The sequence below is a fragment of the Monomorium pharaonis genome, chromosome 4, assembly GCF_013373865.1.
Source record: "Monomorium pharaonis isolate MP-MQ-018 chromosome 4, ASM1337386v2, whole genome shotgun sequence".
Classification (NCBI taxonomy): domain Eukaryota; kingdom Metazoa; phylum Arthropoda; class Insecta; order Hymenoptera; family Formicidae; genus Monomorium; species Monomorium pharaonis.
In genome coordinates, this window is record NC_050470.1 from 824,892 (window position 1) to 852,313 (window position 27,422).

Sequence of the window (27,422 nt, forward strand, 5' to 3'; positions counted from 1 at the left end):
AAGGAGAAAAGAATCGTAATATTTTCAAATGTCGTCTAGTTAGGACACTTACTATAGTTGAAGGGTCATAGAAATTTACCGAGCGCATTAATTGTTTGCAGGGTGATTATTGCTTGTCGGTCTGTCGGGATGAGAATCCGCGATACATCGTGCCGACAATAAAATCCGCTTATCCGCCGATAAACGCATTTGAATCGGGGCCAACTATTTATAATTCCGTCGGGATATATGCTTCTAGCTGAGTTATAGCCGCGTACGACATATTGCATGTTCCGTGCGATTGATCAACATACACGTATACGTGTAATGTCATAAAATTTGAAATACATTTTTTTTTCTTTATTTGCCTAAATTGCCAATTCGGCACATTTGTAGTATACAATTATAATATTTTATTAAAGTACTCGAGTAATTGAATCTGCACAGTAATTGGTAATTACGGTACGTGTTGTGACGTAATATTTACGTAATGCAAATATCGAGGGGTCTCGCAAATGATCATGCGACGACAATAACAACAATAACAAGGATAATGATAGGATATTTAATTGCTGCTCGTTAATTATGCAATTTCTATTGAAATCGTTAATTATCCCGTTTGGTTTTTCTCTTCATTTATTTTTTTCTGCTCCCAATTCTTTTGTAGTCAACTTGCGTAAGTGCGTTACACGCAACAGTTTCCAGCAGAATTATCAAGACGAAAAATATATTGTTACACAGCAAATGCGCGACTGTATGGGAAAGTACTAAATACCTGAAACCAATCCGCGAAAGATCTGCGGATGAAAGGAGCGGAGTAGTTGGTATAAAAGCCATCTATCTTTAGAAATTTTATTTCGGGCTTCTCCTTCGCGCTTATGATGGTGATCGGCGCAGGGAAAACGGCCGACACAGTTTCCGTCGCCGTGCATTTCCACGCGTGCATCTCTGGGGAAAAGCGTGTGCACGCGCGCGCACTGTAAAATTATGCGGTGAAACAGATCGATTTTTCAAACAATCGAACGGATGTAAATTACAATTTCAAAATCGATGTTAAAATGCATGAGCTTCCGTGGCGACGATGATGACAACAACGACGACCACGACGGCGAACGTCGACGTCGATGACACGAGAGCATTGCTGGTCTAAGAAAAAGGCCAAAGAAAACAAGAATTTTTCACTCAAAGTCTACAAAGTCGAAAAATTGATTATGTATCGATAAAAAAAAACAATGAAAAGAAACGGTTGTTTGCGATACATATATATTAATATTTATTACGTTATGTATTTGCATAAAGATGCGAATGTTTGTTTTTAGAGTTAATAACGGAAACGCAGCATGTATTTTCGTTTCGCTTGTTTGTTGTCATTACGAAGTATTGATAATCGCGCTCGTCCGTGCGATTTAATCGAATACTGACGGCGTTGTTTTCAATTAGCATTACTCGAAACGAACACCACAGATAATCAAAGTCGAAAGATCGCGTCAAAGATTTACGCACGAATCGAAATTTAAATAGTAGCCGTCCTTCGTTCGCTCCTTAGCACGTCTTGTAGCCATAAGCGGCGCGAATTCTTGCCGATCGATTTCTTTTCTATGTCAGGTATAGAGTCGCAATTACGGTTTTTTTCCACTGAAAATATAATGCGCGTCAATGTAATCTTTCGCCAGATCGGCCAAGCGTCTGCCAGCATTCAATCGCGAGATTGTATTAACGTATTTATTCGTTCTCTGATAAGGCAAATGTATCCGTAGAATTACGTCGTAATTTTAATACGAAGTGCAAATTATCGCTGTGGTTCAAATACCTTTATCAAATTACCTACAGACAAAATTGGCGAAATAGTCAAGGTTAAAATATTGTTTGCAGGATAGCCCGGTGGAGCAACGCTTGTCCTTGGATGAGACGCAGTATTGCCGCGGGTGAGTTTTTTTTATAATATTGATTCTTCATTGGTGATGCGTGTTTTGTGACGCAACGGATATCGTACAGTGTGTCAACACGTAGTCGCAGTTCGTGTTCGTGTCTTGGCGTTTTTACTTTCTTTGTGCTTTTAAAATATGCTCGAAAGTGGGCTTGGAAAAATTTAATGATCTATTTGTTTAAAAATACTGCATAAATCATGAAATTTTGCATACAGCGACTGAGTGATGATTTTATAAAAATATGTAACGTTCATTAACACACACATCCTGATTGTTCAACGCCATTGACTTCCATCTCATTATTTAAAGATGAAAGTTTCATATTTAAACGCAACTTAAATGACATACGCAAGACGAATCATTTATTTTTACATAAAATAATCGATATCATATATATTTATATATGGAGAGTAGGTAGCGACACAGGAAAAGGTTTCATTGATATTACAATAGCTGCTTCATCTACGAATGTTACATAAATGCATCGTCAAATTAAACGGAGAAGCAAATGGGAGAGGCGGCTGTAAATAACAACTGCAGAAATCTCTCTCGATATCCGTTACGTTACAATTCGCCGATATAGTTCTGTACAACAATATATATGATATAAATAACGGTGCGGAATTATCAGGAGAGCTCGCCACGTGCGGGTGATACGCGCGTTCGCCACGTGCGGCCGTTACACGTGGTACGTGATCACGTTGCACGCGTTACAGCATCAATATCTCTTGATTGGTGGGAAAAACAGAGGAGAAGTTTTCCGACTCGGAACACGAGTCGACACGCCAGTGGCAGGTGGCAGCCTGGCAGGTGGCTACAGGTCTCCGTAAATAAAATTTTTCATCAAACACGCGCTGTTAAGGTCATTTCGACGAATAATCCTGTGTTGTAGGCTAACGTGACGTCGCAGGCGTCAAGAGATAACGCGTCGAGAGCGTCGAGATTATGCTCGCGACCCGGCCCAGCCCTCGGTTCGAAAAACTTCGAGCGATTTGCCTTCTCGATCGCGCGAATAAATCTCGATGCGTAATCGCACGAGGAAACGCAAGAGGAGGCGCGCCCGTTTCTCGCCGCGAGCGAGATTTCGGTTATCGATAACGCGATCTTTCTCGTACGGCAGCCTTGACTGCAAAGTATACCGTCTCATAGGCATGCCCCTGTTTACGCTCCGAAAATCTTACGCATCGAAATTTTTCCCCCAGGTGAAATTGCGCGCGAGGCCCTCGGGCATCGTGACGATGAAACCCACGAAATTACGGGGGACCTGACGAATCCTGATTCCGACGCGAAGCGGCGGAACGAGAGGAGCTCGTTTCGAGCGAGAGGAGCACTCTCCGGGTCTCATTCCCACCCTCTCTCCGTTGTTCTTTCTCCGCTTCTCCCGCTCGCTCGCTCGCTCGAGGAATCGGGCGCAGAAAAACGTTTCTACGAACGAATCTTTAGCTCCCGAGGCGCACCACGCATTTTTCGAGATAGATGCTTCTCCCGTTTCGCTCCTCGAGCCTCGTGATTTAATCCGTGATTGACGAAAGCAATCTATATTTTGAAAGACCTGCCCAGATGTTTTTTTTATTTATTTTTTTTCATTTAAAAGTTTTTATCAGAAAATTTCCAATTTTTCGCAACATTGATTTTCGACATACGGTAGATGAAAAAAAAAAGTTGGTAAAAATCTAAAACCGTCTTCTTAACTCGATTAATCCTGATTATATTCCTGTCGTCCATCGATGCAAAGCGATCGATGCCGCGCTGAATAATTCTGCACTCGACCCGCTTGTCGTTCTCGTCCAGCGTTACCAACGATCGACCGTCGCCGTCGCCGTCGTCGTCGTCGTCGTCCTCCTCCTCCTCACGGAGTTTTTTCTTTCGCGAAACGACTTCGGCCTCCTTCCGCCATCACGATGCGATTGAAACGACGAGCGGTGAAGGAATAGGGGCCGTGGGAAAAGCGGTAAAACGCGTCGGTAGCGCCCGGCGCGAGCTCGCGGAACCTTTTGCTCCGCAAGTTCGTCGACCGCCACGATGCACTCAACGATTGCGCTGTTTTTCTCGCTTCGTTTCCCTCATTACTTGGGGCAAATCGCCGGGAAGGTTTCCGCGCGATCTGAAATCCACGAAAGATAGAACGCGTTAAAATGCAAACCAATTTGTAACGCTTTATTTACAGCGGTCTAAAGTTGGCTGCGTCATCGCGTCGCGGAGTCGCGTACGATGCAACGATTTAATTTACCCCACGAAGAACACTTTGCTGATAAATAGACTGTCACAGTGTAGACTCCAACAAGCCGTATCGCGTCACGACGTTCTTATTGACCGTGCGGCACGTCGTCGACTCTGTTTACAAGTAAGAGCTGCCAACAACAAATTGACGGTAGTCGTTTTTCTCGCGCGTCAATAAGCAGTCTGTCACGTCGTTACTCTTTTTTTTTTTTTAGCATTTTATTTAAAAATAAATTCCCGGCGGGATTGAAACTGCGACGGCGCGACACAGGCCTGCCCGCCATGTAAAATAAACACGTGACGCAAATGAGGCGCGGGAAGGGTTCGCAATAGGTCACGGGCTCACGTGGGGTGTGAATGGCGAATTATTAATAATAAAAATTGATTGCTCCGAACGAGAGCTTGTTCCAGCCAATCTCCGCGGATGACATAATCGAATCCTCGAAACGCTAATCGAACGATCTCGCGGTGCAGGATTTCATCCGTCGATGCCGCACAGTTGGTCGACAAAATCGTTTCCCTCCCTCGACGTCAACAACGTGAAATTTTATCTCGTTTATTATTCAGCGATATCAAATTAGATCTCCGAAGAGCGTTTCAAATGCGGTACGCACGCATGGAAATTGGATCTCGAGTTTTTTAACTATTGATGTCCACTATGTGCATCATTTAATTTTTAGCTTATCTCTAAATTCGATGCCGTTTAAATTAAACATTTGCGTTTTGTTTGTATCTGATCACGATGAAAATGTCTTTTTATAGAAGTTGTACTTCTTTCCTGTGCCACACTTCTGTTTACATAAATTATTTTGCAACCGACAGCGACTTGTAAGTGACCAATAAAAAAAAAAGTTTTCTCCTACGAAGTTCTTGACGTGTCCTGACGCACGAGAGCGAAGTAGGTTAATTATTTTTTATCTCAAACATAGTCTTTTATCGATCGCGTGCGAGCCGTGGAAAATTTTTACGCGATCGTTTAAGCACCGCCGACAGCGGAATTCTTCGTTCGTTCGTTGTTTCTATCATTCGCGCGCAAAATAAATTCTTACATATGTCGATGCCTCGATGCATTCGATGTCGGATACATTAAATAGGAATCGCTTTCCCACGCGTAACGCGCGTGTCTCCATCGAGTGGGCTCTCTCGCGATTGAGCTACCGCAGTATATTTATATCGCGAATTTATATCCCGGGATTACGTTGTACGTCGTTACGTCATTTACCTGAAATATAATTCTATATTTATTACAAAAGGACCATTGTATCTCTAACGCGTTTCACGCGCGTTTCCGGCGCGTCCTTTCGCGTCCAGTGAATCGAATATTCCGATTTTCACGTTTAAAATGTGGACCGTGCGTGATGCGGAGAAAGAAAGTTATTGTCTATTTCGCGACTGACGATTGACACACACGCGACTCTCGAGCTCGTTAAAGGCGCACGTTAAATCCTCGTACGATTGCCTTCGCAAAGTTCGCTTCGGACGAATACGAGCCAAGGCTGAAGCAATATAACGGCAACTGGTGTGCCCCAGGAACGATGATTTGTCTCCTCGTGGTAGCCTTAAAAGCTTTCGTATGAGTTGGAAATCATTGCGTTGGAAATCACTTCGCTCTACCCGCTTATTACTTTAAATACCACCGGCGCGGCGTATCGTCGTCGTACTTTTGCGGATTACATTATTATGTACCGTTCGTGTCCCTCGGATAAAAGATAATTAACGTCTGCGTTCGGCTCGTGCGTATATGTATAAGCTTTGTATATTTTACCTGTAATTTATTACTTGATCCTTACAATTGGATGAAATGGCCATTGACCAATTATGTGAGAAAAAAGAAAGATGAGAGAGAGAGAGAGAGAGAGAGAGAGAGAGAGAGAGCCAAGATTTATCATCTTTCCCGTCGAAAACGGAAGAGGAGGAGGTCTTTCTTTGGCGTGAGTAAAAATACACAGAATTTCGCTTTACAAGGAAAGAAGTAATTGGAAAATAGATTCTTGCGACATTGTCGAGTACCGACCCGTTCTCTCGTGCACATCGCGTTATTGCAACACTTTTAATACTCGTTGAGAACGGATTATTATCACCGTTATCCATCCTGATAACGGGGCCTCGTCCTCTCGAACGGACAAGCGGCGATGGTTTTTTATCCGCTCCTTCGCTTCAGAGAACGAACGCGCTCTTCCGTGCTCTCTGGCCTCTCCTAATTGATCACGTTCTTGAAAATTTTGCAGACGGAAATTAATTTTCCTTCCGTACGAGAAATATATCGGACGGTACACGAGGTGAAGGTTTTTCGCCGTTGCATTTTTCTCATATGTATATTTATTTTCTTGGAAAAACATTCCACGTGCCGAGAGAGAGAGAGAGTGTGTGTGTGTGTGTGAGACGCATGGCATATTGAAGATTATGAAAGGTACAATATAATTCGTGGAAATATATCATCGGAGAAAAATAGTATTTTTCATTGAAATTATTAAAGCTTGAAGACTTGAAGTTAATTGGAGTCAAATACGTTTTTCTTGTCTGTGCATGCAAATCTAGTCAAAAAGAACGTTTGTACAGGCTGTCTAGTGTACGCGAATGAAACGAAATAAAATAACTTTCCAAGAGCCCACGCTCGCGGCAATTCGCTCACCGCTATTTCGATCTAAGTGTACGGACGAGGAGAGAAAGTTTCGTATCGCAAAGTATATGTCTGCGATTTCGCGGGACACTCACGTTTTAGCCGATTGTATCGAGCAATGCTACTCTGAGCGCGCGTCGAATAGAAACGGACGATTAATTTCGTCTTGTAAGCGCCCAAGATATCGAAATGGGTTGATCGAAATGTACACGTTCGCTGAATAAAAGTTTTTTTAATCTGCTACACAAAATGTTATACTCTTTGCTGAGGTTCTTTTATTCCCAGCGTGCGTTTATACTGAACGTAGTTTATAAGAGATATTATAACACGTGTATACGAATTTTGTAAACTAATTATATGCAAATTTATTAGGACGTTTTGCACTCAATTTAAAACTCTGGAGCGCATCCGTACGTCTGTTAACGAAAATAAATGCTACCGTGTGAGCGGAGAAAAAAAGAAACACTTAATATGACGTTACTTTTTCAGCCTTTAGAACGACGGAGATTATATTGTTAAACCGGCCGTGAACCAGCGCCGGCATTTATGATACGTCGCGAATGCAGTCACTCGCGATAAACGTCGCTCTTAAACTCATGTAAATGAAGATGAATACCTTGCCGGATAATTTTTATCCCCCCGTCTGAATTTTCCTACGGAAAGTTCAGTATGACGTACTGTTAATTTCACAATAATGATGTTTACTGTTCAAGAGGTCGAATTCACGCTGAGCCGTGGCCCTGATCAGGAATGATTTATGATTCAAGCGGACAAGTATCGTTTTTCCGAGCGCGGTTTTGCGGATCGAAGGCCACTATTCGCAAAAAGGCACGTCGTTACGTCGGAGATTGGAGGGCGGGCGGCCACGGAGGAGGGAGAGAAAGAAAGAGAGGCGGAGGGAGGCAAGGGATTTATGATCGAACGGGCGTCCGATTCATTATTGCAAAGTTTGCGATATCGGCGGGCGCAGACTTTACGCTGCGAATACGTGACGGCGACTGAGCATCGTTGCGATCGGAGTACAGAGAGGAGGGGAGGAGGAAAAAAAGTAGAACGACGAGTTTCCTTCGGGCGATGATAGTTGAGGAGAGATAGAGAGACGCATGCAGGGATAAAAGGAGAAAGAGGAAGGAGGAAGGGATCTGCACCGAACAGTTATCCGTCCCTAATGTTTGCTCGGGCTCCTTCGACCGGCGACTGCGATGACGGCATTTTCGATCGCTCGAGAGACCGGTCTTGAGATCGAGATTTCGTTTTCTCCGCGATGCTCTTTGGCCCTTGACTTGGAAAATCTGCATATTTTTTTCCTAGCTTGAACGCCACGAGCGATTGCGAAAAACAAAGGGAGGGATTTACGAGCGAGTCGCAACAACGTGTCAAAAAGTCAGCAGTCTTCAGCTTGGATGTGAATTTCAAGCGAGATAGTGACGAATACGAGAGGGCAAAGAGAGACTGTTTACAAGACGATATTTCGTAATATCCCGTATCTCTACGTGAAAGAAAAACAATTTTTTTTTTATCTGAACGCAGCGTTTTGTTTAATCATTCGGTTGAAATTAAGCAATCGAGTATGGCGCGTTGTGCGGAGCGCAAGAGTAGTCTATTTCCGATACGGCTCCATTCGATCGGAGCGGGTATTCGTTGCTATCCGTGGTTAGCAGTTAGATAGTAGTTGAGCACCTCGCGATTCGCTGTTCAAAGAAAAGTAGGATGGTTCTACAAAACAGTTAGATGGCCCTGATGTTAGCAAATCACCGAGCGGCCGTGCCTACATTCGCCGCGATACGATACTGAGTACGGCTTTTCAGAAGATTTGAAGCGTTTCGCAATTTCGTTCGTGCGATTCTTCACGCATACCAAATAACAGAACTCTTAAAAGGTACTCTTTATATACTTAGATCAGAGCGTAACATTCTTGTTCCATTGTTATCCACTCGAAAGAAATATACCGTATTTAAACTTTCCGTTCTATATAGTCCAATAATGTTAATAATCATATCGTCGAATAAATATAGGATTGCTGTAATAATTTTTACGTTGTACTTTTCCACGATATGCAGAGAAAATTTATTGCCGTTCTTAGATACACGGTTCGCTTATCCTCTCGCTTTTCCACACTTTGAGCACCATGCGAACAAGGAATCGGGATTCTCGTTTCCTCCAGGCTCGTCGATCTTTGGCCTCCGTCTGCGCTCCGCCTTCGCTTCGTGCCGCTCCGCGCGCTCCGACAAGCGGTTCTGATGCACGGCTTCAGATAGAGTTTCTAGGAGATATTTGAGAAACTCGTAGAGAGAGAGAGAGAGAGAGAGAGAGACGGGGCCGTCTTCCAGGAAGCGAATTTTTAATTTGCAAATTTTTGGATTCTCCCTCCTTTTGGAGGGAGGGGGGCGTTTATTCCTCATCTTACGAAATAATTTATTTTTGATCGGAAAAAGTCTATAAGTTTTTGTAAAAGTCGTCAGACATCTTGCGGCGAGAGTAACCCGAGTGATCTTTTTTACTACCGACATTTCCCACACATGTGTTCTTGCACGTGTTTTGAGCCGACATTTTCTCAGGACCACTAAAGCTGCCGAGGGCTGGCTGGTCTAATTCTACGTTTCTACGAGGGGAGCGGCTTTCGGGGAAGAAAGTTCCAAATTAGACGCTCAAACCGGTCGATTATATCGTACAGTACGTGAAATGGCCGCCACGCCACCGATCGCATGCCGTCTTTACGAAAGCAACTCTCGTAAAGTGAAGAAGCGGTGTGGCGAGGATCTGGGCACGAAAAAAGAGGAGCCACTCGTCTCGAGTCCACTCGCGAGTATGCGAATTCTTTCGCGTTGAGAAAACTACCCTCGTCTTCGTTTCGAACGCGAACCTGTCCCGTCGCATTTGGAATCTCTGTTATGTCATCGCTCTTTTTAATCCTTTGCGTAAATACTTTAACAATAAGAGTCACGTCGAAGTAAGTAATAATAAGCAGAGGGTAACGCTAAGTGAAAATAAATTAACCCCCGTGAGATTGCGATTTATTTTGTTAAAAAAAAAAAAAGATGCGTAAATATTTTCCTTTCAATTTATATCTTTATTCCTACGGTATAATGATCACGTCCTTTATGCTAAATTGTTTCTTTTTCACACGATTCTTTCGCCCTTTAACGGAAAGTCACGTATCTCAAACGCGCGATTAACACATCTCCGATTTCTCGAGAGTTTCTCACGTCCTAGCGAGAGGTGTCCTGTGGAGTGGATCTCTATCTTAAATAGGGGTTGCTATAGCACGTCGCATAGCGAGGCCTGGCGAGTGCGTGGCAAATGGGTTCCGCAGGGATCACGGCTGACGGATTTTCAAGCGGAACACCTCGCGGGCAGAATGCAGAACGCGAGGTCCCCGAACCGGCCCTATTGATTTTAGTGAACCTTCCCGGCAAGCGAGCGAGTGAGCGAGCGAGCGGGCAAAAGAGAAAGAGAGAGAGAGAGAGAAAGAAGGAGAGAGAGAGAGAGCAATTCCGAGTTTCCCTCCGTCCCCCTCGTCAAGTTTTCGAGAAGGGTCACCCCGTAATTTGAATATACGGCACCCTTCTGCGCGTTCGCAGCCCCTCCCGGCCAATTGCACGTTCGGCATATTTCGTCTACCGTGCGCAGCGCGTTCGATCTCCGTTCTCCTCGCGTTTGGAATACGCGGACGTGGTATTTCGTCGTGGTATCGTTACCGCGGTTTCGGGGTGCCAGATCGTTTTTCCGGCAACGGCCGAAAAGCACTAAAATTGAATCTGTCTCGTCGAGAAATGATCTCGAGATATTAATCATTAGTATTCCTTATGGATCGTTAAGCTGAATGTTTGTCTTATATCGGTTGTTTTTATACTATCGATAATGTGTCGCTTCGGCAATCTCATTGTCACATAATTTCGCGATTCAAACACTGTCACATAATTTCGCGATATTCTTGATTCGCGGACTCAGCGTTTCTACGTTTTTACACGTCGCAATTACTACTCGCGAGCGATACGCGCGGAAACGGAAGCGGCCGATCGCGGCTGAGATATATATCGCGAAAACGGACCGCGTTGCAGACGTCGATTGCAAAATTAACCAGTTCCGCGCGACAGGCGACGTTTTGATCGTCAAACGTGTAATATTTTCGCTGCTCCGTGCGCGCTGGCGACTTTCTTTATAACGCGAAAACGGAGTTTCTCGATAGTTGGACGGTTTAACCACGCTTGGAACTTAATTCATCAAATTTCCGGAGGAACAGTGGCGAAACTCGCCACGACGACGATGCACGACGAAAGTTACCCTCCTTCCCATCGCGATCGACAACGACCGCGGCGCGATTTTTCTCGCGAAAAGGGACTCTCTCGCGCGCCGGCGTGAATTCCCGACGTAGGGAAATTGGCGTGCGGTTCGTGAATTTTCGCGGGGCCGGCCCACGATAATCCGGGCTTATCGATCGGCACTCAGTTGCCAACTTGGCAGTGGCGAACTCTCGGAATTACGAGTGAAATGCTCTACATAGCGACGCGGTTGGCAAATCAGATCCGCTTTCATACCTTTGCGAGGGAGGATATGTCGAATTCCAGCTCACCTTCCGGTGGGTCAGACTTTTGCAATTCGACGACGCGGGAATGTCCATGTCGTATGCGGCTCTTGATTCAACGCGCGCAGAGATCGTAACATCTTTCAGCGTGTTGTTTCTCTGAGCTCTGATATAATGATTTTTTTTTTTTTAATACAACCGTATCTAATGCGCACCGTACATTGTACGGTACATACAAAAGATCGAAATGAGTGAACGAAATGATTTCCACGTCGCTCTACCCTTCCATTTCGTTGATTGAAGCGTTTCGAAAGAGTACAAAACTTGCACGTCAAAGGGTTAAGGGAAAAGGGTACCGCGGGAACAGGGTCGGACTTTTTTTTCCCCCCCAACCGAGCTCGTTGTTCGAGTTTCGGGCTAAATCCTGGACGGAGTGGTTTTCATGCCGCTACCCTGACGGTCGTCGAGCTTGTCGTCGTGTAGTAGTTGGTTGTATGCCATTGTAACCTACGCGCTTTCTAGCAGTCGGCGTTAGTTCCCTGCTCTCTCGCTCGTTCCCTCGTTCAGATTTGTACTTAAAAACCTGTGGGGTCAGTGGTGCTCACAGCCAGGCTTAGTTTGACGCAACCAATTAGGAACGTGGTATAGAATAGAACTAATGTAACTTTACTTTGACTCTGCTGTCGTAGCACGGTAGAACCAAGTAAAGCCTGGGGTGCTACCCTGGCTTTGTGCTGACAACTTTACGTAGAATTTCGAGGCATCGATTGAGGCGCGACATTAAATGATATCAAGGTTGTTTGATGAATTATCCGTGATTTAGTTACGCTTATAAATTTGAATGATTAAAAGGACCGTTTTAATCCAAAGAGAAGTCGCAATTTTTTAATCTATTTTAAGATTATTGCATTTGATAGTGTCGATTGATAACGCTACGATATTTCATCGAGTGTCTTGGTTCAAATAATTAAGTTTGTATTAACTTCTCGATAGTGTAGCAGAGTGTTGTAAATGACGAGTTATCATTAGAAAGATACACAAATATTTCCGAGAGATACTTTGTGCACCTTTAGGCAGTGCAATCTCAATTAAACAACGCATTCCATAAAAAAAAAAAGAAGATACAGGATCGATCATAAAATAATGAGAAACGCCAATTTGTTTTTGTTTGCGTGAGTAAAAACAACAAAGTGGCGTTCGATACAGATTGTTCTGCATGCGCGCGATACAATTGAATTATGTATAAATGTAAGTGGTAAACGTTCGGTTCTCATATCGGGGCGAGCTTGCAATCCCGATTTGCACAGCGACGCGTCTCACGTCAGCTCGGTGTTTTGAGAATCGCTGGGTTCTCACTGCGCAGACAGGGTCCTCGTATTCGGGACACGGCTGCGGCCGTGCGCAACCATTGTGCGCAGCGTACAGTCACGTGACAAGATGTCGAGGTGGGCGCCAAGCTCGCTGGATTGGCCGATACCGCGATATTTATCCCCCATCCGGCGTCGCTCGAACAAAGAGACGAGGCTACCCCGTCCGCGGTCGCGAGCGATGCCATTAGAAAGTCGTCGGCAGTCGATGAACGCGGAAACCCCGCGAGTTGGATAGAGACCGCGAGAAGGAGACAGACAGAGAGAGCTGGTCCATCGGCTCGAGAAAGTTATCAGGACTCGATACGGAAAGAGACAAAGAGAGAGAGAGAGAGAGAAAAAAGAAAGAAAAAAAGAGTGGAAGGTTTGGGAAAACATCCCTGAGCGACATTAGAGACATCAGCTCCGACTCGACTTCAGCGTACATCGAATCGTCCGGATCGGACGGTCGCGTCGGGAATCGATTCGGTGAAACGAAGGGTGCTTTCCATCCGCGAAAACGGACCCAAGAAACTCTTCACGAGAAGAAGGAAATTCGGAGCAAGGGAGGCGAGCACTTGAGAAACGACGCGTCGACGCTCGGCCGAGAGAGAGAGAGAGAGAGATCGATCCCCCGCGTACATCTGCAACTGTGCGTCAGGTTGTATCCTCATCGGTGAGGATCTTCGAGAGACGCTCCGGCGGTTAGCGCATCGCGCTGGAGGGTCGACGACGACGACGACGTTCCACGACGAGCGCTGTAGAGTGCTACGCAGCGACGTGGCGACGACGCCATTTTGTTACCGTGCGCTCCTTTCGGCATCAGCGACGTCGAGCCTACTCATCGCCGCGCCGTGACCCGTGACACGCGCGTATCTCCGATTGCGTTCGTCAATAAGTGCGAAACGACGTGGAGCGCCTTTAGCCTCCGGAGCCTTGGATCGCGAAAGACAGCGCGACGGAGGGAGAGAGAGAGAGAGAGAGAGAGAAAGAGAGAGAAAAGATTATATATATTCATATATATATATATATAGACGGTGCTCGTGTATCCGAGTAAGACAAAGTGCGTCATCGGCGTGAGTCTCATTCGCGCACCGTCAATCTCATCGCGAAAGAAAGAAAGAGGGAGGGGAAGAGAGAGAAAGAAAGAGAGAGGGGGGAGAGAAAGAGAGAGTTCCATCCACTTATCACCATCGACACCTTCGCCCTGGGTCACCACCGACCATGAGACTGGAAATCGTGTCGGCGGCGGATTTTCTGGTGCACCTGCTGCGCCTGCAGGCGGGTCAGCTGTCGGAACGGCAACTGGAGATGTTCAAATCATCGCTGACGGAGGTGTTGCGCCACCGTTACCGCGATCACTGGTTCCCAGATCGGCCAAATCGCGGCTCCGGCTACCGTTGCATACGTATAAACGGTAAAATGGACCCGGTGATAGCGCAGGCCGGTGCGAACGTCGGCCTCCTGCCTACCGTTCTGCACAGCCTGTTCCCCAGCGAGCTCACCATGTGGATCGACCCGTCGGAAGTGTCGTACAGGATCGGCGAGAATGGTTCCATCTGTGTGTTGTACGAGCGCACCGAAGTCGAGAGCACGGATGAGATCTCCCAGCAGCAGCAACATCAACATCATCAACAACAGCAGCTGCATCAGCATCCGCACCATCACACGCAACCGCAACACCAGCAAGCGCCGATTATGCCACCAATACAGCAGCAGCAACAACAGCAATTTGAGAGCTGCAAAGACTCGCTGATGCTGGAGCACACGCAATTCAGCGAGCAGATCGCCGCGTACGTCTCCAGCTGAATCGCCGGGCTCGTCGCCACGCTCGCATCTACGCTCTCGAAATGATCTACTATAAGCGCACGTGCATCTCGTGATATGTGATATCCCGTCGTGTGTCGCGTCGAACCGAACGGGTTCGCGCGCTCAATTTTTCGTGGACTCTAAACTCGTGCGTGCGTCCATTCTTGCGTTTCATCTCTTTCTTTCTCTCCTTTTTTATTTTCCTTTCATTCTTTTCCTTTCTTTCTCGATGCGCCGAGAGTCTCGAGCGAAGAATCGATCCTCCATCGTCGTCTTTTTCTTTTCTTCCTTACCCTTCCCCCCCCCTCTCTCTCTCTCTCTTTCTCTCTCTCTCTTTTTCTCTCGTCTTCTATGGAAAAAGAAGAAAAATGTGTATAAATGGAGTGCTGTCATCCATCGATAATCTGCAGCGTCGCATCTCGTCGCGCCTCCTCGTCCGCCCTCCTTCGAGCGAGTTCCTGTTACACGGGAAGAGTCCATCCTTCGGGAGACGCGAGCTCGTCCACGCGCGTCGGTCGACTCGAAACTTGACTCTAGTCTAGTCTCGCGACTTCCCGACCCTTTTCTCGCGCGCGCGCGCGCGCGCGAACAAGAATCTCGAGAATGAGCAAGAAAAGGCACCTTCGAGCAGAGAAACGTGTTTTCGACTAGTCTGTGTGTGATTCAAACAACGCGATCGATTGACGAAGAAGAAGAGAAAAACACAACGGAACGAAAAGGAGAAAACATCTGTGTCGTGATCAAAGCGCGCAGACCAGTCGTCGTTGATCCGGAGACGCTGCTCGCCTGAACGTCGTCGTTGCCGTCGTCATCATCATCATCGTCGTCGTCGTCAGTCGCCCTACTACTACTATCGGCGAGTCTTTTTCGCTGGAAAAAAGGATCTCGCGGCCGTCGTCGCAGCGAGAAAGAATGAAGAGTGAGCTCGGAGCTCTCTTCAGCAGCCGACTAATTGATCTCAATACCTCCGCCACCTGCGTAACCTCCGAGTGTCTCTCGTGATGACAGTAACCACGCGAGGGAGGAACAACGAAGAGCCAGCCAGCCAGCCAGCCAGTCTCAACGCCCTTCCTACGTTCTCTCGAGGGAGTAAAGGAACCGTACTCTCAGACACTTTACACATAACACACTTATATATATACCTACACACCTACATACCTACACACACACACACACACACACACACACACACACACACACACACACACTTGTACACGCTTTCTCCGTCTCTCGCATCCTCCCGAACCGACCAGCATCTTTCTTCCACGCACTTTTTGTCACCGTCGGATCTCAAATTAAGGTTCGTACACACCGACGAGTATTTACATTGTCTTTCGATGTGAAAAGCAGATACACACTTATCTTTTGCGGAAATTAAATCTTGAGTGATGCAATCCCGCTGGTGGTTCAGTCGTTTAGAGTGTTCGAGAGAAAGTAAAACTGCATGACTTTTACGATAATTCTTATGATATATAATAAACAAGCTTTTCCACATCTTCGTCGCGTCGGTTTGTACGATCGTAAAGTTGAGAACCAGAAAAGAACGAGACGAGATTCAACAGTAGTACTCTATTCTCATCGCCGAGAATTTTTTCGCACTGTCAGTGCAGATTACCACCGAGCCACACACGTAATACACGTATACAAGATCCCGTGATACATTCATACGAAATTGTAAATTATACGCGCATCGACGAGTCTTGAGCAAACGATCGCGATGGATCACTCCGCTATCGTGAGGTGTCAAGATCGTCAGTGTCGATTCATCGAATTTGCTCTTCGTTAACATCAATTTTCCACGAGCATTTGTAAAAATTCACTAAATTCACAACGTCTCAGATTCACAACGCGCGACATTATTTCGCGCATATTCTACGAGTTTATCAGAATAATTCTGATTTTTTAAGAAAATCGAGTGCATCGAAATTTATGCCAAACGCAGCATCGTCGTGATAATGAAGTATCAAATTCGATGTAAGGTTGCGAATTCTATTTTTTTCGAGAACGGCCCTCAATAGTACGAATCTTAAATGTCTTCAACTATTTGACAGCTATTCTCGACGATAGAAATCTCAAGCAGTAAGTCTGAATGTGCATACACATTACACTCGCAGATACACACATACACGTACAAATTTTACGAAAGCGCGTGAGTTATATGTACATATATACATATATATATATAAGCGTTATGTATATGTAAAGCAGAATGTACACGCGCGGGGGCGAGAAAAGGGAGCGAAGCAGTCACCTCCGGGCGTGTACATAACCGACGAATTGTATATTATATCCTTCGCGTGAGAGGAGATGGAAGAAAGCGGGAGAAAACACGACGGTGTATAAAATTGCTGTGATTTTATCCACGGAAGGCACCCGGGCGTGTTTTTACTACTGGAGAGTCGGTCTCGGATAGTGAGTCGCATGATGCACGGTGTGCGGCTACGAATGTTTCAGGAATGATTCCGTGTGAGAGAGAGAGAGAGAGAGAGAGAGAGAGAGAGAGAGAGAGAGAGAGAGAGAGAGAGAGAATGATAGAACGTGTGTGTACGACACGCGCGTAACTCGCTCGCCCGCTCCGGCAATAATAATCGAGTTCGCTCGATTAATCACGCGTCTGCTTCGTGTTCGCGGCATCGGGATCTGTTCAATTACCGTTACTTGACGAACCGATACGCTTGCGTCAATAATGAGTACCAGCTCCGCGATTGTCGATTGATTATTACGAGTGCGCGGATTCAGTTTTTTGCCTATGAAATTCAAATTGGACTCGATATCTCGTCACACGTGGAAATTTTTATCGGTTTTCCCAGCGAGTAGAGCGAGTCGGAATGGAGGTGGGTGAGGGTTTGCATGTGAAAGAGTATATGTGTGTACGCATGTGTGGCGTGTGCAACGTGTACGTACGGAAAGATCGAACAGTTAATGAAGGTGGAGGGAGGAAGAGAGAGAACTTATCGTGTTCGATGTCGAACGAGAAAAAGGCTCTGTTGTACGTAGCAATTGTAGAAACCATGTCTGTGATTATACTAAGAATAGAGCGACAATATAAGCAATTTCCGTATATAACGACCTAACACGAGCGGCGTGTGCGCTTATTAGACATACCAGTATGTAAATGATATACATATATATATATACATGTATATATATGTATTACATATATACATACACATATACACATATATACGTGTGAGAATTTTATCCGTGGGTATACGTGCGCGTTCCGCGCTTTTAATCGGGTCGTCGCCTCGAGCGGAGTAAAAAAATTCGCGTCTTTGCCTTCCGGTCGTTTTCTTCTTCTTGTTGCGTGTCCGTATGTATCGCGTGTAATCGAAAGTAAATAACGTCCCACCGGAAAGAGTACATCGCCACCGGAAGCAAACGATGCAAATCCGCTTCAAGTGTTGAAACTAAAGATGACTCGTTTAAGATCGCTGAATGCGCTCGCGAACGGCGGAAGGACGAAATCAATCTTACCTCGCGCTCGTAATAAACTTCTCGGTCCTCTTCGACTTTGACGTCATGCGTCGAAATAATCAGATTACTCGTATCATAACAGTGTACGCAACAGTGCTGCGTACACTCACTGATATCACCGTGACAAATTGATCGATTCGTAAATAGGCATAAAAATTCGTTATTGCACCCCGCTACGTGTGGCGTCAAAACAGGAGACTGCTGTCGACGAGGATAAAAATGAAATAGAGAGATTATAGTTTCTGTTATTTTTTTTAATTTCTTTTTTTTTGCATATCGGTGAAACACACGTTCCGATCGTCCGTATCGACGGCTGTAGAACACCAGCGATCTCGAATATATAATCTGTCGAAAGTAGTGCGGGACGAGGCCGGAGAGAAAGTGTGAGAGCCAGGCGGTGAGATCTCCGCTGCGTCGTCCTTCGATGATTATTTTGCTGCTGACAAGACACGTTCCTTTCCCTTTGTTTTTGGTTTCCACGCGGAATCGAAAAGGACGCGCCGTCTTCGAGAATAAATCCTATACATTTACATTACATATTCATTCGTTTCCACAAGTACACATGTAAAACTATAAACCGACGAATACTAAGGGTGAGAAAGATAGAGAGTGAAAGAATGAGAATGAGAATGAGAATGAGAATGCGTATGCGAAGGTGCGTTGGAATGAGAAATTATGGGGAGGAGAAAGAGAGAAAGACAAAGGGGGCTGGACGGAAGAGGAGAAAATGCGAGCATATACACATTTATTTCGCGAATAAATTGTAATTATATATATATATATGCGCATATATTATATATACATAATTATATACATATATATATACACATCTTGTAATTATACATATATATATATATATAGAGAGAGAGAGAAAGAGAGAGGGAGAGAGAGAAAGAGAGACCTTCACAGGAGGAATTTGTACAAATCCGCTGGGATAAATCACCAGCAAGTCTGTGATTTTAGCTTGGTTACTAATTCAGTATTTTTTTAAATAAAACGAGACAAAATCAAGATAAATCATAAAAAAAGAAACACGATTCGGCCCGCGAGAGAGAGGAGGGTTCGCAAGAGAAGGGAAGAGAAAGTTTATGAAAAAGAGAGCGTGTGTGGTCAGACTGAATGAGATAGATTATGTGTGGTTGAGTTAAAGGAACGAGAGAGGTAGAATCGGGGAAGGGGAATCTTGGAATTAGAAGTTTGCAATAACATTACTTGAAATGTCCTGGAAAAAAAAATTTCTCCAAGCAACTTCGCGATTCTTTGACTTGTTTTACGAAAAAAACATGATGAATCTTACTTTACGATCGTTTTGCTTTTGTTCAGGAAAACGTGCAATTATTGAGATTATAATTACTCAAATCGCAATATCACATTAATGTGGCGACGTGCTCGAACGAATAAAAAGAGCATGACGTACTTTACGTTAAAAATATTGATAAGAAGACAGGAATCACTTCTCTGTCGCTTGGTCATTATGAGCCTCACTAATGTCAGTTAGTATTAATCATTTTCTTTTTTTCATCTTTTATTATATCCAGTAATACAATAGAGAAGAAAAAGGACGAATTAATTAAATTATGATTTGTGCCGATTATCGTTAGCAAAATTGGCTTGTTTTTATCTTTATTATAAAATTATTTCTAATTCGTTCTTTGTTGAATTGCTGTGAGTCACGATTGATAATGTAATTTTAGATCATTTGAAATCCATACCGAAAAATATACGTACTGAATGTCATGCTTCTTGAATTGTCGTTGTCATGATAACTTTTGTACTTCGATTTTCTAGATTTTTCCTTCTTGGCCACGCGTGAGAAAGAATTGCGAAAGAAATGAAACTTTAGGGCCGGCTCTTCGTCGAATACTTTTTTTCTTCGGAAAAATCATTTTTTGTTTATACGAACACTAGAAATGAGAAAGAGGAAGACGATAGATTCTCGGTGAAGTAAAATTGTAAGTAAAATTGGGGGGCAAAAGTTGAAAGAAACGGGAAAATAAAAATATGAAGAACAGAGAGAGAAAGAAAGAAATGAATAAATGATTGAATGAACAAGTGAGTGAGTTAAAGAGAAAAAGGGGAGAGAGAGAGTGAGTAAGTGAGTGAGTGAGTGAGTGAGTGAGTGAGTGAGTGTGTGTGAGGGATTTTGCAGGAGTGTTCAATTCGATCAAGTTGGGTCACGGGTTCCACGATAATATTGTAATGACAGATTACTTATGTGAGTACTGATTAACAAACTTGTAGCGATTTCGCTTAGTGTTGTAGAAAGGGAATGAGATAACAACTACCCGTGACCTGCGAGATCCGAATTCGGCGACCCTGTCCAGCCAATACATCGGCTGCATTCGGAGAGAAGGAAGGCAGAGCGCAAATATAAAAGATTCGTTTCTGCGCGTTGACTGCGAGCGAGACGCCACTCGATGAATTCTGTATAAAATTCGCTTTACAAGTCTACATGCATGTCCATGAGTATACATACATATACACACATACACATACACGTACACAAGTACACCATACCCACGACATACGTATACAGATCGCAAATACTCAAGACACGATACCTATAACATGCGAGATACCCAATACATTACACACATACTCGAATCTGTAGACTCGTAGGTTTACTATTAATTATAATGAATTATAATTATTATATCTATTATATATCAATGTATAATTATATTTAGTTTTTAGGTTTATGATTATATTGGCTAATTATTTCCCGCTTGTACATATGCCGTGAAGCTCCAGAGAAAAAATTAAATCTTTAACAAAGAAAATCTATAATTTTTTCGACTGTTTTTGTACAGAGATAATAAAAACAAAAGGCCTCGTGCTTATGAAATTTCATGAATACAAAAAAAAATTGTGTGTCGATCAATCTTTCGCCGTCCATTATCCCGATCACCTTACCAAGCATATACTGTTTCGTGCTGTTTGCACAACACAAAGTAGAAATATAAGATTTCGCATGAATTTATGTATCAGCACAATCGACCGTAAACATCGTAAAATTCGACATTTCCAGATAAACTCTGAGTAATTCTATTTTAACGTCTTTATATTTGCTTCGCATTATTGACAGACCGTGCAATAAACTCGACAAATATGCGAATACTTTAATAATGAAGCAACGCCGTTTGCCAGTAACGATTGCAAGAATCTTCGAATTATTTGAAACGTTAGCGCGCCATACCTGGTGTATGTTTAAATTAATTTTGTAAAAAAGACAACTTCGCAAGTGAAATTGTTTACTTGACGGATGAGAGGTTGAATATCGATGATTTATTGACAGTATGTTGATTTACGTCGCACGATTGCGAATGCTTGCGAAGCGATAAATAGTGCATATTTTTTTGCATGTGTCAGCGAATGGGAAATCAAGGATTACTTTTCAGTCACGCTTGCGTTCTCGGGATTCTCGATATAATTATTCTCGGTAATGTCGCGATAGAGATAATTTGAGGGAACACTAGAATTTAAACATATTATTTGCTAGAAATATTTCTCGCTTCATAGATATACTATTTTGCGAAAGATTTTTTATTAATGATTTTTAACGATTGTCAACTAAGTGAAATGATAATTAACGATGTCTGTTTGAGTTTCTTTACTTGGCGAGATGCATGGATACTTCTTTTTGGGAAAAAAAAACCGTGAGATTTCCATTATCGCAGTTAACGTAAAGGTATAAGTATTCAAAGTCGAAGCTGTGAATAGAACGAAATAATTATAGTGCAATTTTGAATATGTATATCGTCTCGATAGATTGCTAGAACAGGAAGAAACTTTTTCTCATTACAATTTTTACATTTATTTAAACAAAAAATTCCATTTTTAATTTACATTTTTTATTTACATTATGACATCATTGCTTTCACATTCTTTTCGTAGAATGTTTAATTACAGAGCTGACGTATTGCGATAAGCGTGTTAAGCCAACATTCTCGTGTACATTTCGCGAGAGGCTTAGAAAAAAGAAAATTAATCGTACGATAAATTAGCGTTACTCCCAACAATTAATCGTGATCAATCTAATAAAGTCGGTAAATCAATTTTATGATGCAAAAGTGGGCGAGAGATCAAAGTCTATGTCACTTTGTCGTCAACTAAGAAGAAAATCGAGTGATGATGATTAAATTCGATACGTAAGATTTACAAACCATGCATTTTCAAGTTGAAAGCATCGCCAGGGAATAATAAAGATAAAATACAAGCCGATAAAATGGAACGAGGTGATGCTACACTTATGCTAAGATCGCAGAATTTGCGCTTCTAGCTGCGTATTACTTGCTCTACGAATTACTTGCTCACGACTATCAACCACTGATGCGAATCCTGTTACAAGATAACGACTGACGATTTTGTTGTTCTGATACGAACAGCGATCTCGTTGAAGCTACCGTTCTGCGCTTGTTATCAACTTCCCGTATACTCCACGTGATGGGGAAAGGTTAATGGATCGCCTAAAGGGCGCGCGTTACATCGTCGTCGTAGCTGCATTCTCCGTGTTCTTGGTTCAACTTGGTTCAACAACCTGATCAGGTATTTTTAAGGTTTCTTGAGCTCTCTCGCTTCTCTCGTCACGATGTGGGACAGATAGAAGATAGGCGCGAATAGCAAAGAAGTCGAAGCGTGCAAAATGACTGCGGCAAATTATTGCTGTCGAAGAAGAGGGAATCGTTGGAATAAGAAATTGCCGTCGTTGTTATTTTCATCATCTTCGTCCTTGTTGCCGTCGTTGTACTTGTCGTCGTCGCCGGCGCCGTCATCCTCGTCGCCGTCGTCGCCACCGCCGCCACCACAGTTACCGATGATAGTTGTCGTCGTGGAGGTCAACGTCGGTTGTTGCCCCGACCCCCCCCCGGACGTCGCTTGGCCCGCTCATCGGTTAGTGGCCCCCTTGTAAGTTAGAATTGCTGATTCTGTTCAGCACAAAGTTCCCTTCCTCTTCGACTACCTCTCCCGCTCTCTTGCTCTCTTTCTTCCTTTCTCTCTCTCTCTCTCTCTCTCTCTCTCTCTCCACCGCTCCGGGCATCCTTCTCTGCCAATCTCTTCCGCGCAACCTTCTCGCCGAGTTTGTTCCTCACCGAGGCTGCGTATCACACTTTGTTGTCTGCCAACTGCACGCCATTCGGCAATGTTGCGTAATGCCTCGAGGAGATCGTCTCGGGTTGTTCGACCGGCTCAATCGAGGTTGGTCCGACCAACCGATTCAAAGTGACGAACGTCACGATCCTCAGAACGATCAGCGGGGGAATCACGCGATTGAGGAGAGAAGATGGTGTCGCGCAATCTTGGTCACGCGGGAATATCTGGAATGCTTAAGCCGATCTAACAGCATGTAACAAGTAATAAGTGACCTCTTTACCTTTTACAGTTCTTCTAAAGTTTGGCGTTCGCCAATTCGTAGACGAGAGCCACTTAAATCGTCAATCGCGATTGCGAGTCGCGAGCGAGAAGTGAACGAAAAGCCAGCGATACACGATAGCAAAGTGTCCTTTCCTCTCCTTCGCGGGTCATTCTCCTCTTCATTCTCTGCTGTCATTAGCGGAGACTCTCGTTCTCACTGTTTCGTTTATTTCAAAGGCGAGTTTTAATTGCGCTTATCGATTGCCGCGGCGAAGAGAACAAGGTCCTTCTTTCTTGTCATTCCGTCCCTCCTTTCTCTTACGCTCGCTCAGTCACACGCTCCGTCTCTTATCAGTGAACAACGGCGAGCCTCTTCCCTTCGCCGCCGTGGCACTTTTTTCTCTTTTCTCGCGCTGCACATCCTTCTGCCTTGGGACGCGCGGCGCATTGTCCCACGTTGAAGTGCACTTCGCTCGCAGCTGCAACGTCGTTCCTACGCGACTTGTCGGAGAGCGCCGTTCTCGGCAAATTGACGAGTCCGACGCGTTTCAGCTTCACTCCAGACGAATCTCTTTGGGATCGATATCGCTCGTCGCGTTGGACCAACAATTCAACCATTAAAGAGGAGAAGATCTTACGGACGGAGCGTTTATTCATGCGCAATCGCACACATACCGCGGACATATAATTTATTTGCACTTTTCTTTCGCCGTCGTGATCTATAACGGTTAAAAAATGGTTTTTAAGAAAACTCCAATGGCGAATCCCTCTTTTACCGGCTCGAGCTCCTCCCGGAGCTCGGAGCGGCGCAAAATTGGCAAGTTTTAATTACCTCGTGACCGTACTTACGGGTTAATCGGCCCGGGGAACACCGGCGGCTTTATAGTCCCTGGGAAGTTTGGTCCGCCCGCGGACATTAAACGCGGCGTTTCCAATTACGCCGCGTGCATCTCGCGTCTCGTCGTCGGTGTGTGCGCGCGTGCAAACCTCTCTCACGTTGATCCGCTCGGAGTTTCGCGCAAGCCCGGCGGTCGTTAACCTTACGCGAAAATGGATAAGACGGTTCGGTTCTGGCAACGTCGCCACTGTACCTATAGAGAGGCGCCGGCATATATACCGGAGCACGTAAGTGCCATTAAAAGGTGCCGCGCGATACAGGGCGTTCCAGACGTCTTACTGATTTGACGTAGCGGCTCTTTACGACGCCGAGTTGCTGAAGAAACAACAGTAACCCGTACGAGCACAAAAGGAACATTTGTACCCAGCTGGGTAAACGAACGGTAACGGCTCTCGATGTGTAACACGCTAATAACCAATAAATATTCTACGGTGTCGTTTAAACTTTAGCGCGAGATGCGTTACGCCAACCGCACGGCGCATCTATCACCGTCTAAGCTTCGACATGTGACGAAGCGTGTATAATAAGATAACCGGCCTTGTAACGAGATTATCATTGTGCGCGACGCGCTACTGGCTCTTCTAAGGTAGGTCTTCGACAAGGCGACGAGGGAAGCAATTATCTTTTAAACGCGCACGATCGTCGCGACGCGACGGTTCGGCTAGCGGTAAAAGATGCGTCCTCCCGCCAGCCGGGAACGAGTGGAAAATAACACCGCTATCGGCTATAAGTTACAGCTCGCTCCAGTTTAAAGTCATTATTAAAGACATTTCTTGTCGCTCGTAACAAGGCGCGACAGATAAATGATACAGGTACATGATAAAACATAATAAACGCGTCAATTATTGTGTTCTATTTTAATTTTCGAGATGCGATCACGTTATAATCTATGCCAATCGTCCTCACGCACGGGCTAATGTTACCCAGGGTTTTTCTTCTTCTTTTTGCGTTGTCATTTATCTCGCAATCAAATGTTGTTAAGTGATTTGCGATAATCCCTCAGCATGTTGTATCAATAGTCTCAAATGAGATACGGTGATTTATAGAAGGCGACTTAAATGTCGTACAGTTCGTCGAGTATCTTGAATTATGGATTATGGATTATGAATGTTGGAAGGTGAAGGAATAAACGAACAATCTCATAGGTAATATTGATGATCAAATAAACGAGACTCTATTCAGAAAAGATTGCACTCTGTGGAACCGTGACAACTTTATCACGCGCAACTAAAGATCGCATACAGCACATAATTCTTCATTCGTGACAACATTTCACCACGCGTTATGCGATATCGTGTGATAAACGTTTCTACAAGGTTCCCGCGATCCTTCCATGAAGATTATTGGAATCATCGGTTGGAGCGTAAATTAGAAGAAAAAAAGAAAAATCATAGTCTCAGAACGCTTACGCACTTCTGACGTCATAATTTTTAGAACAGTTGACTTGCCTCATTTCGGCTCATTCGCATCTTGATGCCGACGCGCTCGTTAACGAGGCTTTCGAAAGTTCGCGGTCGCAGTTCTCTTTTTATTACCGGCGTAAATGACTTCATTCGCGTGACTCATCGTCTCGCGTCTAGCGTATACTGTATACCATAATAAGCGTACTATCGCCGCGCGACGTCGGCCAGACTGAAAAATCGCACGACGTGGAACGTAGGTGATTTCGCGAGTTCCCGAAGCGCGACCAATCGGCGGGGTCGCTTTCCAAGCACCGGAAAACTCGGCTCGTACCCTCCAGATGCTACTCTCCGGCTGTCGGGTATGACGATTTTTTAAGCGTTCGCGCGATTGCACAAGAACCACTTTACGAGCGTATTTTTACATTGCCGCTCGAGGGACAGCGCGACAGGCTTGACGAGTCTATAAAATTCAACAGGTTATTCGTCAATAACCAGCCTAAACGGACGACGCGTTGCCCCGCGTTGCACGCGTCTAATAAAAATTTATGTTTTTCTACCTGTGCGCCACCTAATAACGTGTTTTCGTTCGTGGTTGCGTTCTAAGTTGGTCTGACGAAATTCGACTGATCGATACGTCATCGAAAGGTATTCCTTTTTTTTTTCAGCATTGAAAAAAACGAGATGAGATATTTCATAACCGATCGAATCACTCGCTACTATCACTCACGAGGGACATTTATTCGTCAGAGTGTAATAGCGCGCGTCACTTTACGATGAGTAATAGCGTAACGCAATTCTATAACTCGGCGTCACCGCGAGCAAGGTTCACGATAACTTTGTATGCGAGTAATATTTTTCTCTTCATGAATATCAAATAATTTGTTGAATTGTACCTTCATATGTCTACTACAAGTTAAGCCTCTTTACTTTGTCGATCGACAACGCGTCCGCGTTGTATCTTAACGTCTGTCACGCGGCCGGCGTTCCTTGTAATTACGTGGTCATTGACAGCGAGTAATTACGTCACTGGAGACAGAAAGGCTTCGAACGTGTCTAAAAGGCGAGGCGGTTTCCAGTGTGAGAAATTCGTATTCCTGAATAAGGAGTAGTTTACGTAACTCTCAAAGCGGCAACGAGCGGTAAAACAAACGACGACGGCGCGCGCGGTGATTTTACACAAATTCGTTTCGTGAATCTAGCACGGGAGAAAGTGTTGCCTCCGCTGACCGTTTCATTAGCATTGTACACGTGTGACGACACGTCAGTAGAGACTGTATGACTGCGCGTTCCCAAGCTTACGCCAAGGAGCGAAGACACCGCGTACTCGCGTCCGTCTTGGATTTATTAAAGGGAAGGAACATGTATTTCTGATGTCATTGATCAGAACAATCGGCGATTCTGTTTAAGGGTTAAGGCCGAACTCGCGGCGCGATAGGTCTTCCGTGAAGGCTAATATCGACAACGACGGCCGATCGCGATCTCTCGAGCGCGATTGCGAAATACCGTCGCGCAATATCTCGATAGCGGATCAAAATCGATCGACATTTGAATTTCCACGGTTGCACGGCAATACGAAACGCCGTAGTGGCCTTTGTCCGACTTTCACCGGCTCCCGAAGTGATTTTTCTTTGACGACCGTCGCTACCGGTCGGCAAAGTCGAGCTTAAAGAAATGTCATGGCTGCACAAATCTTGACCGACTTGATATCTCGCACGGTCGCGTGTGTTACGTCAGCGTGGATATACATTTTGCAAAGATATCGAATCGCGGCGCAAAAACTTTTGCGAGTCGCAGTTGTCTCGTCGATCAAGGCGCTGAATTCTGTCGTCGTGCCGTAATCCCTCATTCTAGAGAACTTTAGACAT

At 44.6% G+C, this 27,422-nt stretch overlaps 2 protein-coding genes across 4 annotated transcripts in view; both read left to right on the top strand.

Annotated features, from left to right (window-relative positions):
• LOC105833078 overlaps nt 1-27,422 on the top strand; it is an 83,111-nt gene that overhangs the window by 26,595 nt on the left and 29,094 nt on the right. For all 3 annotated transcript variants that reach the window (XM_036285287.1, XM_036285289.1, XM_036285288.1), the window contains exon 2: nt 1,852-1,904. The gene's annotated coding sequence lies outside the window, so the exon portion shown is untranslated. The remainder of the gene's footprint in view (nt 1-1,851; nt 1,905-27,422) is intronic.
• Nucleotides 10,240-20,770, top strand: LOC105833079 (protein BTG2). The gene has a single exon (XM_012674511.3). The coding sequence runs from the start codon at nt 13,843-13,845 to the stop codon at nt 14,425-14,427; it is 585 nt and encodes a 194-aa protein (XP_012529965.1). The 5' UTR covers nt 10,240-13,842; the 3' UTR covers nt 14,428-20,770.